We start from the raw sequence: 13507 nt of genomic DNA, 5'->3' as shown, positions 1-13507 counted from the left end.
CAAAACCAAGGCACACTATTGTAAAAAGTACATGGTATCATGGCATCACAGCATAAGACACATACATACCATTATAACACATTATATGGCAATATGCAAAGGAATTAAATATATTCTAAAGGTTGGGCTTATGGGCCAGCGGTCATAAAGGAAACACAAAGTACAAGAGAATAGTGTAAAAGGAAGCAAAATGTTTAGTGCATAATATTGCCACCTCAAAAAAGGAGAAATGTTCAAGAAAGAGATATATAAACATGAGAGCAAGTGAACAAAACGTAGACAAGGAAAGGAAGTACATTTTAAAGAAAGACAAAGCAGGAAGATCAGGCTGATCAGTTACTTGAATCCCTGGTGAGTTACACATATTTCCAGTGCTACCTCTGAAACCAGCATGATGATGATATTGTGAAAGAGCAGACTGAAAGATAGCAGAGTGATGTTGTTGAAGGCTTCCTTTAAGCAGAGGAATTGGAAGTTAAAAGGAAAAAATCACTATCACCCCTTGACACTGTCCAGAATTCTGCATCTTCAGCATTCTGCAGACACTTGAAAAACAAGAGCTTGCCGTAAAGTAGTGATGGCATGGTTATTATTGTACAATGCAGGTGTCATTCTCTTCTACCTGACATATTTACAACGATGGCATTAGTGATGCCCCTACCTGTTTTTTGGACACGGTTCCATCAACGGGATCAACATATTCAAAGCTGTCAGACTTTTCCACAGTGTAGACATTGCTACCAACAGCAAACTGCTGACTTCGGAATGACTTCTCTGTGATCAAGGCCTCCAGATCTCTCATGATGAAAAAGGCAGCTCTAGGTTCCAAGGCTTCATAATCAAATCTGGTGTGAAGATATTTAACAGAAAATAGCATTATTAGTTTACTGCCAGCTGCCAAAAATTAATATCTATTGTTTCTTTTCCTCATATGTGTAATTACATGTAAAATGAGTGTGATAAGGATTATCGAGCATGGGAGCCCATCAGTATGTCTGCTTAGTAATGTAACAATGAAAGACATAGCTCAATTTTCGTCTTTACCCACCAGCAGACTTCCGTTCAAGAGTCATAGGCATTCAGAAATTCCACTTTCCACTGCCTACTGGGTCACATCTTTGTGAGAATTTGGGTGTATTATATGGTATGGTTGTGTGCCTTACCATGTATACACTCGCAAAAACTGTCTTAGGTCCAGTGAGGCTCATTTGTAAAACCTTAAGCTCAACCCTGGGTAGCTCTGCCTGTGAGCAGCCAGGTTTAAACAAAATAATTAGTGTAAAGCTTTTAAAAGTGCCAAATAACAAAATAAGAAAATGAAACAACATGAAAGAAATCCAACACCAATTTATAAAAATAGATTATATTTTTATAAATTTTTAGAATCCAAGATGAGCAAAATCCCCTGGAGGGTTGAGGAGATAAAGATTTCTAAAGAAAACTTAAATCTCAGCACAACAGCAAATCAGAATTGGTAACTGCAAAATTTGTAAACTTTTGAAAAGTCTGTAAGAGTTGTGTTCAGCTACTCCGGCCCGGCTGGGGTGACTAAATCTGACAGGGAGAAGGTCTGTTGGCCCATCTGGATTATTTGGACAGTTATCTGGCCATCAAAGCATTCTCGAGTCCAGTTCTCCTTTATAGCCCAGTTGCCATAAGCTTCAATTAAGGGCAGATGCAGAAGTTGGAGGATGCTCAAAGATGCTCTGAGTGCTGAGTGGTTGACGGGGGTTCCTTGCAGTTATTCCTCAGTCCACAGGTCTGATGGGGCAACTTTGACCACAGAGGTCGGGGTCACTCTAAGTCCTCTGTGACCCAGTAGAAGGCCAGCTGCTGCTGGGCTACTGGTTTTCATCCACAGCGGTCCCAGCGGTATCCTGTGGTGGAGGCTAATGTCCCTCTTGGGTGACCAATTTAGACTCTGACGACACCTCCAGGTCTGACAGACTCAGGTGCAACTTTTGGCCATTGTGAATCTGTCTCTTAGGGCAGCCAGTGGTGATTCTTCAGAAATACTGCAACCACCTGTCTGTCTTTTAAATACCTTAACTGTCAAGAAAATCCAGGCCCATCATCTTCTAAGACATTCCAACCTCCCCAAAGCATGTTTTCGTTGATATTAGTGTGCTTCATTCCACTTTTATTCTGTTTTGAAATTCACAGATTGTATCACAAGGTGTGAACTTGTGAGGTATGTTTAGCTTAATCGATGGACAATGGGACATCATCCTCTTCGCACCAAAAGGCTTCCAGATTGCCAAATGTCATTAAAAACACAATATTTCTGACCACGTTTTCTTTCTACGATTCCATTTACAACAGTTTTAAACATAAGCATTAACAATAGATTAAATAAAACATTAAGTAAGGTTTGTGCATCATTACATTGCATTAAAAAATTACCAATGCATTTTTCAATTCAAATTCATTCATTAGCACAATGAAAAAAAAATCCCCCAAAAATGAATATAGTGGACAATATAAAGCATTTTTTCACCATATCTAGATAGAAATTAGATAATTACTTATGTAAGTAGAATTTGTGCAGTATTACAATTGTAAATCTGTTGGGCATTTTCTTTAGTGAGCTGCCTAGTATGAATAGCAATTATAAGGTAAAGAGCAAATCAAGTTTCTCAAGTGGGCATTAATAAGAAATAATTGTTCAGTCAAGCTTATGATTGTTCATGAGTCTACCATTCATTGTCCTAGCAGATCAAATATAAGAAGTGACCGCTTGGTAAATTTCTGACTGATCAGTCCTGTAGCAAATAGCTAAATTAGGATAATCAAATTCACTATGGGGCTTATTTACAAGCCATGTGCGTCGCCGCTGCTTCACTGTGTGTGACACACCGGCAGCGCATAGTGTAGGCCTATACCTACAAAGCTACTTTCCGTGGCTTTTCATGGCCTTGTAGATATTTTGGCAACGCCATTCAATTTGCTGCGTTGCCTTACACTGCATCAGGGTGGTGTTCCAGGGCGGTGGGTTTTCCCACGCAACACCCAAGGGTTTTGATGTATTCCCAGATTTACAAGAATCTGTAAACCTGGGAATGCTTCAAAATCTTACGCCTCCTCAGGGGATGCGCATTGAGGAAAAATATCTTTATTTCTCCTAATTTGTTCCTCCTTCTATATGTGCTACATTCTGCAGCACTCATGAAAAGAGGAAAAATCCCCCATGAATTGTTTTTGTGCATGAAGGTGTACCTTCCCGCAAAAAAAACAATCCTGTCTGTGACACAGGCATCATTTAACCATGATGCAAGGGTACCTACATCATTGCTAGGCAGCCCACTGTGCGTCAGTGCAAGGGGGAGGACAGATATGTACCGTATCTTGTACATAGAGCCAATTTCCGCCCTTTTCCAGTGGCGCACTGCCATGTGCCCAGAGGCTTGTAAATAAACCCCCATAAGCTTAAAAACAAGGGGCAAGCCATTTAGCTCAAACAGTTGTTTGTTTGGGGCAAAACAACATAAAGTTTACCAGAATTCATAGTGAAAAGATCATCATAGAAGGACAAGAGATCAAGTAACTTTATGGTGTTTCATACACGACCCCATCACTGTTCCATTTGCAGCAGCATAGAGTACCATCACCATCAAAGATTTCAAATAAATATCAACTTTATGGTTCTTTTGCAATTGAGATAAGAACAATAATAGCTTAGATGAGTTTGATACCCAATCCCAAATAAAGAGCAATCACGAGATCCATTGGCCCAAGTGCACTAATGGCTGCACATAATGGCTCTCGGTCTTCTGTAGGGCAGTAGTATCCATGTAGCCCAAACTCCTGCCCCATGGATGGCTACAGTTAATGCTTTCAATCTATATACCTGAAATAAAGAAATGTTAGAAATTGGTTTGTTGTCTGAGGGGAGTGAACCCCTGTTCAAGCAACAGCTGCAATCCTTGTCAGGGTGTACCACAAGAAGTCACTGAACTACCCTGTGCTTACCAAGTTTCTGGTAGCTTGGTGAAACAGCAGTCAGGCTTAATTTAGAGGCAACGTGTAAAGTATTTAAGCAGCACTCAAACAGTTATACAGTTAAAACACAGCACAAGCATATTCCCACACTAAACATATTTTTATAAATTATTTGACACCAAAAAAACACAAAAATCCAATCAGTAGAATGGAGATATGCATTTTCAAAGATTTAGGGAAAGTATTACACCTAAATGCTCAAAGCGCTACTCACAGCTACCTGGTTTGGCCAGCTCGGTGAAAGTCACACTTTCAGACTGACCATAATGGAGTGAGGGCTGGATACAAGACTGAGTTTAGTCCTGTTAGTCCTGTTAACAGTACCTTAGGTCCTGGATGTTGAAATGCAAAGTCCTCTGTCAGCCTGCGATGTGCTTCAGGAGCTGCAGTGTGAATTCCAGTGTTGAGATGTGTCATGCTGGTGTCTGTGCTGGGGGATGGCATTTTGAGCAGCGGCGTTGGAGAATTAGGGAAGTTTTAAAAATGACACACTAGCTATGTCTGCTATACTGGACTAAGGAGCTGTAATGCCATTTTCGAACTAAGATTCATTACTTGAATTAGGAGACATCCCTTATAATACTAACCTTGGGTTGAAGAATACTGGCTGCTTCCGGTTTATTAGAACCCAATAGGAGATATGAAAGAAAATAGGGGATTTGGTTACATGGATGAGATCTCCCTCGTTGTATATTTTAAGAAGATCTAAATTATATATTGGTGCCCTGAGGAAGGTGTGTGACCTGGTGGTCACTATTTCACCGAAACGTACCTCAGCATGGCAGAGCACTAGGAGATGCTGGAACTTAACATATAAAGAGGTCTACAAGCAACAGAATGAAGGATTTCATTAAAAGGGAAGAATATAAAGAAAATATCAAGGATTGATTGAGATTGATGAACTTTCTAGTCATTGAAATACATTTAGTTAAATATGTTTGGTGATACAACCATAAAGTGACTTTGACGACCTCCAAAAACTTTCCCTGGTGCTAAAATTCAATGACATGAGCACTACTTTTCTTATGGTTTTTTTATTTGTTACCATTGTATGCGTTTGGTTTAATTCGGTATGCATGAGATGATGAGTGAGATTTCTCCATGTTATCTTTAAAGTAATACATTTCTGTGTTTATAATAGTTATCAATTTCATATAATAAAATCATATTTATTGTGTATAATTTAGTATAACCTTACTACATACTAATCTATGATATGGTCAATGTTGCTATATATTCTTTCAGTTTTTTTCAACCGATTTAGGAGGTGGTTTTTTACTGTTATTGCTTAGTCTGTGCTGGGGAGCCACCAAACAAGTGTTGCAATGGGAGAGATTGCTGGATCGAGGTCAATGAGGCCGCTAGTGCTGCGAGAACTTGCGTTGATTGTTGGTGTTCAGATATGCTGTGCTGGGTCGCTGGTTGCAAAGCCAACAAACAGAAGCTGCAAGGGGCAGTCCTGCATTTAGATGCATGCAAGCTGGTCCAGTGTCGGCAATGAGATGCATCAAGCTGGGTCACTGCTTGCAAAGCTACTGAACAGAAGCTGTGATGCATGGTCCTGCATCAAGATGCGTCAAGTTGCGTTGATGCTGGGGATCTTGTTGTGTCCTTGTAGTTCAGAACAGGAGGTCAGCCGACTGACTCTTGGAGACACTCTGGTGGTTCTGCATCTAAAACAGGTAGGCTGGCCTCAGAAAGGTAGCCCATAGCAGCAGAAGCGGCCCGGAGCAGCAGAGCAGTCTTTGGTAAACAGGGCAGACTTCACACAGATGCGTAGTCATTCTGTATAGTCCACAAGTCCAGAAGTTATTTCTAGAGTGGGTCTGAAGGTCCTATTTTTATAAAACGTGCCCCTTTGAACTGGGAGTAACTTCTGGAGACTTTCCTCACAGAAGTGTCTGCCGTGGTCCCAGTCTTTCTGCAGGCATAATAGACTAGTGTGAAATTATTTGTGTAACAGCAGGCACTGTCTTTTGAAGTGCAAGTTGGGCTGAGCACATTATCGATACTCCACCCTGCCTGAGACGGCCCATCCAGGCAAACCTAGTCCCTCTACTGTGTGAATGTCTGGGAGGAATACACAAAGGCCAACTGCAAACTACACCCAGTCATGTGATCCAGGAACAGTCTGCAGGCACCAAATGGTTAAGACATAAAAAGTCTGACTTCCTAAAAGTAGTATTTTCAGAATTCTGACTTAAAATCCGACTTTCCATTTTATGAGGGTTTTAAATTACAATATCTCAGACACCAAACATGGTTTTTCTACCTACTCCCAATCAAAGGTTATCACTTATTAAATATAATAAGGTAACCCAATGTTATCCTATAGGCGAGGTAGGCCTCACAGTACTGAACACAGAATATTTGAGTTTTTCAGTACCAGGACATGTAAAACCTAAATGTACATGCCCTACATTTTAATTACAATGCACCCTGCCCTATCGGCTGTCTAGGGCCTACATACCTGTATTAAAAAGGGAAAGGGAATTAAAGGCTTGGCAAAATCTTTTTTGTCAAGGCAAATAGGGAGTTTTAAAATTGCCAACAGGCTGCATTGGCAGACCTAGGACATGTTTTAAGGTTTACTTGAGTGCAAGGCACAATAAGTGCTGCAGGCAGAAAGTAACATTTCATTTATTAACCATAGGAATATTGTATACCAATTTACTAGGGACATACAAGTACAATAAATATGCCAATCAGGTGTAAAACTATTTTACAATGTTTTAGAGAGTGCACACTAGCATTTTAGCACTGGTTAGCAGGGGTAAATTGAATGAGTCTTAAGGCCAATGAAAATAGGTGAGGAGAAGGCAAAACATTTGGGGAAAAACCACCCTAAAGCTGACCGGTCTAACAAATACTTAAAGACTGAGCTCCTATTTTTTGTTTGCATCTGACAATAATGGCTGTGATTTGAACTAAGGTCACCACTGCTTTGTCTCTAGGCTGACTCCAGATCAGCCTCATATCAAAATGCATACCAAAATAACTAAACTAGGCCGCCCATTCAAAGAGTTCATTGTTGATAAAAAAGGAATGCTTCAAAGCAACATATGGTTTTATAATCATAACTTTGGTTTTAGCTCCATTTATTATCAGCTGTTTTTTGCAGGCAATATTCAACAAAACCTTTAATGGACCTATCCATAGGGAGCTCCATGAAAGAAGTGAGAACCATAACATCTGCGAATAATAATAAGGAATCTCCATGTTTCAGGATTTGGTATTATAAGGAGTCAAATCCTCCATGTATGGGCCAACATCATTCAAAAATAGAGAGAAAAGCAAAGGGACGGGAGTCCACACATGGTGTACATCTGCAGGTACCGAAAAGCTCTTAATGCACTCCCCATTTTACTAAAGTGCACTCAAGCTATTGTATCCCTAAGGAGAAACTGAAAAGCTCTTATCAAGCAATGACTTTAATGCGTACATTCCAATTCAAACCATAATTAGCCTCTAGAGACTGAATTGAATGCTGTCTTTTAGTCAATAATTGTTAAATTCAATGGAGCACCCCTGAATTGCACACAGGGTTTGTAGATTAAAAATAAATGCATAGCTTGGTCAATTGTTCTGATACCTTGTCAGAAAACCACTTGATTATCAGCCATTATATTTTTTGCACCAACCTATTCTTGGATATGATTGAGAAGTACAGGCTCATAAATATTTCAAGCTCAATTTAACAGTGAAATGGGGCAATAGGTGGAAGGATTATAATGAATACCCTTCTTAGGCACTGGAAAACTTGCTGCAGTGTGTTTTGATTTAGGAGTTATTCCAGTCATCAAGATGGAGTAAAAAACTTTTGTGATTAATCACACCCAAAGAGCTGGTGCAGCTTTAAAAAGATGTGTTGGGGGAAAGCCTGGGCCAGGAACTCCATTCAACTATATTCAAGCTACTGAATCTAACAGGATTTTTCATTGTCAAATTTGGGCTTTCTTGGAGTTTAGGCTGACCTGCATCAGGGCCATTGAGCTTCGTACAGTGCCCCAATGCCAGATTCCTGATAATGTCTATGGGCATTAAGCCCCCGGGATATAGGTGGCGCAGTTTTCTAGAACTCTTTTAAAGTGGGGCTTGTTTAAATTCTCACAGATGGTATGTTGAATGGTACACTTTTTTACAGCTATCAATAATTCTGTCTTAATTCCACAATGATTCCATCTGTTTCCAACCCATAGTGCTGTAATAGGGTTTGGGATAACAGCATTGCAAGCCTTTTTGCTGCACTGCCCTGTGTCAAAACAAAAGTGACGGAATGCGCTGTATGTGCAAGATATGTAGCATTCCTACCCTTGTCCCCTGTGCTGGCACACAATTTGCTGCCATGTGCCAACACAGGCACCCTTGCACCTTGTGGTGATGATTGTTTTTGTGCAGTAAGGTGTCCTTCCTGCACAAAAACAACCACAAGAGATGTTTTCCTCCTTTCATGTGTTCTGCAGCACAAATAGAAAGAGGAAAAATGTGGAGAAGTATGGGAAATTATTTCTCCCTGTTGCGCCACCCTTACGCCACCCCTGGGGTGGTACAGGAAACTGACGCATTCCCAGGTTTATGAAACATTGTAAATCTGGGAATGCGCCAGATTCCATGGGTGTTGCTGTGGAAACAGCCACAGCAACACCCATGGAATGCCCCTTTCACGCAATGTTATGTGTGAATGGGGCCCATATTTACAAGTCACACAAAGTGGCTTTGAATGGCCTTGTAAATATGGGCGGCACACTTCGTCACTGGAGTGTAAAAGAAATGACACTCCATTGGTGCAGTGTGCTGCTAGGGCCTCGTAAATGAGGCCCTAGGATCATTATATTTTTTGCTGTTGTCAAAAAGAATTATGGCCCTCACTACAACATTGGCAGTAACTACTGCCTACCGCCACGGTGACGGCCACCAACATACTGCGGCCGTGGCTATCAGCCGCCTACGTGTATCATTACCGCCGATGGTGTTCCGCCAGAATGCTGGCGGAACACCGCTGATGGGCATGGCGGCGGACAGTGGTAAGGTGGCGCTGCTGACAGCCACACCAGCAAAACAACGCCGACCATATCATGACCAATGATATGGTCTGGCGGTGTTTTGCAGGCACATGCTGCTGCTGACAGCAGCGTTGTGGACTGTCTCCAGCTAGAGGACCTCCTGCAAGCAGGTAAGTCGGGTTCTCCGACAGGAGAGAGGGGTGAGAGGTGTTGTGTGTATGTGGGGGTATGTGTATGTTTTGGAATGCGTGCATGCGGGTGTGAGTTGTGTTGAATGCGTGCGTGAATGACTGATTGTGAGTGTTGTGAATGCATGTGTGTGACAAGGTATGTTGGTGTGTGTTGCGGTGTGTGGGTATGTATGTGTGCATGTGTGGGTGGTGGTGGGTATGCTTGTGCGCATGTGTGTATATGGGTGTGTTGGAGCAGAGATGCTAATATGAGAATATTCTAATGATTTGCGTATACATACTAATGAGAAATAATGACAAATGAGACTAGTAATTGAAAGTAAGGTGTAATGAGCAAAATGTGCCCACGGGGAGTGGTCACCATCTATGTTAACAGTACTAAAAATAATGTGAAAAATGTAATAATATGTCATAACTGATGTTATAATCTGTGTTTTATGATGCATCGTATCCTTAACTTGGCCGAACTAGAGCCCTGGTCAGCGCTGGGCCTTGCTTGCTTAAACGTGGAGACGCGATGAGCTGCCGAGGACTGGAACTGTAGTAAAGGACCTTGAACTGTACAGAGTTCAGATGAGCTCTGCTAGAATTCTCTGCAATGTACCATCGGACAGGAGAAAATCAGAACAAAATGATACAATTATGTGTAGAGTAGGCTAAATGTACTTTCCCAGGACTCGAACAATGGAGCACTGACTAAAAGACTGTGGGCAACAATTTTGTTACCTGAAGAGCCGGATGATGTTCTCATCGACAGGAGGACCAATCATATTAATGGAACTTGATGCTTGAACTGACGCAAACAAGTGGTAAACAAAATCTATAGGTTAGAATCATAACCCCAGATAAGGTTAACCAATTACCAAATTGTGGGACGGACTGAGAGACCCTAATAAAAAGTCATGACACGAGAAGGGAAATCAGAGTGGTGAGGCAAAAGTTGATGACGTCAGGAGACGCTGTCCGAAGTGCTGAAAATTGGGCTTGCTCCCTGTGAGCCCGAGTCTTGCTGATGAACGATGACTTGGATACGAAGACTGACTCGCTGCTGATCTATCTTGGATAGGTAGCTATAAAATGCTGATTGACAAATATGTTTTTTTCCTTCTAGGTACCAACTGCGCTGTTTAAAATGTTTTTCTCTCTTAGATAGATTTTCTTTTTTCCCAAATTAATGATTTTTGACTAAATAATTTTTTCGCATGAAGACCCACATGCTGATGCTAATTTGAGATAGGTAGGCTAACAAGGGCGACTTATGGTGACGATAGACTGACTGACTTGCATTGCTGAATTATTAAATGTTAAAGATTTGTTGGCTTAGGTTGATGTTTTATTATTGCTCATCAATACATTTTGGTGAATTGTTGCTCATGATGCTAATGACGTTTGAATAATCATTGATTCTCAAAATAAAGGTTTTGATTAGATTTGTAACTAATAGGGAATAAACGATTAACCCTTTTGAGAGTGATGGTATTTTCTTGTTAAATAAGGTTTTATGGCATTACATGTTGATTATGATGTTTATTGATGTTTCACTGGTTACCGTTTAACTAGGATACTCTATGCAATCCATAAATTCATTGACCTGTACGCGTCCCCTTGTAAGTTTACTTACTAAGGACAAGGCGTGCTAGCAGGTGCGCGTGTGTATATGTGCAGGGGACAGGAGAGGGAGGGGGAGGGTGGGGGCGAGCTCTTTGGAGGGGGCGGGGAATACACTGTCAGTGCCAGGGAAGGGATCCCCTGGCACTGATAGTGCCAACTGCCAGGGTTTTTGTGGTGGTAAGTTTGGCTCAAAAACCATGGCGTTAGGTCGGGTCGTAATCCCGAGGGTGGGATTGTGATGACCGCTGGCCTGGAGACCAAAGACTTCAGCCCAGCAGCCGTTACCACCCTAGCAGTTGGTGTTGTTAAAGTGGCGGTCTTTGATGACGGTTACTGAACGGGATAAAATCAAATTTTTTTTACCACCAGCTTGTTGGCGGTATTAATGCCGCTTTAACACCGACCACCAGGGTAGTAATGAGGGCCTATGTCTTCTCGTACAGTTTTTTTTGTGGTTTTTTTGACGCAATTTCGACGCAAAACTAACTCCATATTTATACTTTGGCGTTAGACGCGTCTAGCGCCAAAGTCCATGGAGTTAGCGTCATTTTTTTGCGTGGACACCTACTTTGCGTTAATTATATGCAAGGTAGGCGTTCCCGTCTAAAAAATCGACTCCGAGGCATGTGCGTGGGATTTATACTCCCGGGCAAAAATCACGCCCGGGAGTGGGCGGGTCTAAAAAACCCGCATTAGCGCCGGATTTTAACGCCTGCGTCAGGGCAGGCGTTAAGGGACCTGTGGGCTCAGAATGAGCCTAGAGGTGCCCTCCCCTGCCCCCAGGGACACCCCCTGCCACCCTTGCCCACCCCAGGAGGACACCCAAGGATGGAGGGACCCACCCCAGGGACATTAAGGTAAGTTCAGGTAAGTTTATTTTTTTTATTTTTTTTGTGACATAGGGGGGCCTGATTTGTGCCCCCCTACATGCCACTATGCCCAATGAGGCCATTGGGCAAGGGGGCATGACTCCTGTCTTTGCTAAGACAGGAGTCATTTCAATGGGGGTTGGGAGTGAAAAAAAATGGCGCAAATCGGGTTGAGGCGATTTTTTTGCCTCAGCCTGACTTGCACCATTTGTGGACGCCCATACGCCATTTTCCCCCTACGCCGGCGCTGCCTGGTGTACGTTGTTTTTTTTAACGCACACCAGACAGCGCCGGCGGCTAACGCCGGCTAACGTCATTCAATAAATACGGCGCCCGCATGGCGCTTCAGAATGGCGTTAGCCGGCGCTAATTTTTTTTACGCAAAACTGCGTTAGCGCAGTTTTGCGTCGAAAAGTATAAATATGGGCCTTTGTTTATTAACCCTATCATGGATATCTAATTGTAAATTTTAAATACTAAAAGGTGGCATAGGTAGGTTGCGGTCGCTGTCAGGTCAGAATTATATCTGCATATACAAACAATCCTGTCATCCATGCTATATAGATCATGATATAGTCTATAAGTCTTGAGGAATCATATGAAGCGTGGCTATTAAGAATCTTAAAACACTGTCAACATTTTGATCCTGAAACATCTTCCCAAACCCCTGATTACTTGGGTATGGTTTATGTCTGCTTCTAGAACTATCCAAAAAGTAACACCTTAAAGTTCCCTTCAATTCAGTACAACTATACAGCTACTGTAAAAAAAAAAGAACAGACGGGCTTGTCTTGTATGGAGCAGGTCACATTCATATGTATTTCCAGAAAATACATGATATGGAATAGTTCTGAGTTAACTAGAATCAAAAGGAACAAAACCCTGCTGCAATGGGAGTTACCATGTTCTTTGCCACAGGTTTTTTCTGATTTTAGGAAGTTTAAAGATGATGTTTACGACTTGCCTTGGGCGAGGCTTTGTGGTTTGGGATGTTAAACAGGGGGAAGGTGCGTAGGGGACTAAAGAGGCTGTGGCCTCTCTGGAGGAGTATTGTCAACTCCCCTTTGGTGCTGGGGTGGGGGGCAGGCTGTGCCTTGGCCTGCTGTACTCTCCATTTGTGATTTTACGAGGTACAAATGCACTTCTGGAAAACTAGGTCTAGTGCTTCTGGACACAGTAGTTTCAGGGGTGGAAGCACCAACCCACTCATAGCAGCAACTTGCAATGGGGGCCTTAGACTTAAAAGAATTGAAAGTGATTTTTATTGAATGCATATTTCTTATTATCACTGCCAGCCTGCTTAGTTCCATTACTCAAAATCTGTATTGAGATTACATGTAGACTTTAACAATTTCATAATTACCTTTTTGGAAGAAGCCATGCTCTATGACAAAAAAATCTCAGACCTCTGTGCACATGTGACGGATGATTACCAAAATGCAAAAATTAAATCATTGCTAATTCCTTTATTTCTGAGCTGATGAGAAACCCCATTCTTAGAGGATATACTCTCAATAAGAGTCTGACTGTGTAACGTTATACTCTCTTTACTCCAACGCCAGCTGATATAATGCTCTGATAAGCCACAATACTTTACATAAATAAACGTGCAGCACTTTCAATATCTTTTTTGATTGGTTAACCTTGAATTAAGGACATAACATTAACGTACTGTAGAAATATTCTAGTTCCGGAGTCATTCAGCTTAACATAATGAGCAAGAAATAAGGTACAGGAAGAGCAGATATCCTTTCAGCAGACATAAGATGATATGCAATTTTGTAAGCTCAGTAGGCAATCAATCAGTGGAGATTGTAGTATAGAGTTGTGCTGG

The 13507-nt window shown here is 41.7% G+C and overlaps 1 protein-coding gene across 1 annotated transcript in view; it reads right to left on the bottom strand.

Moving 5' to 3' along the window:
* PGM5 (phosphoglucomutase 5) overlaps positions 1-13507 on the bottom strand; it is a 712996-nt gene that overhangs the window by 177176 nt on the left and 522313 nt on the right. The window contains exon 9 of the mRNA XM_069228665.1: positions 662-845. Coding sequence (XP_069084766.1) covers positions 662-845 — 184 coding nt within the window. The remainder of the gene's footprint in view (positions 1-661; positions 846-13507) is intronic.

This window comes from Pleurodeles waltl, chromosome 1_1, assembly GCF_031143425.1.
Source record: "Pleurodeles waltl isolate 20211129_DDA chromosome 1_1, aPleWal1.hap1.20221129, whole genome shotgun sequence".
Lineage (NCBI taxonomy): Eukaryota > Metazoa > Chordata > Amphibia > Caudata > Salamandridae > Pleurodeles > Pleurodeles waltl.
Note: the sequence above shows the minus strand (reverse complement) of the source record. Positions and strands in the feature narration are given on the sequence as shown.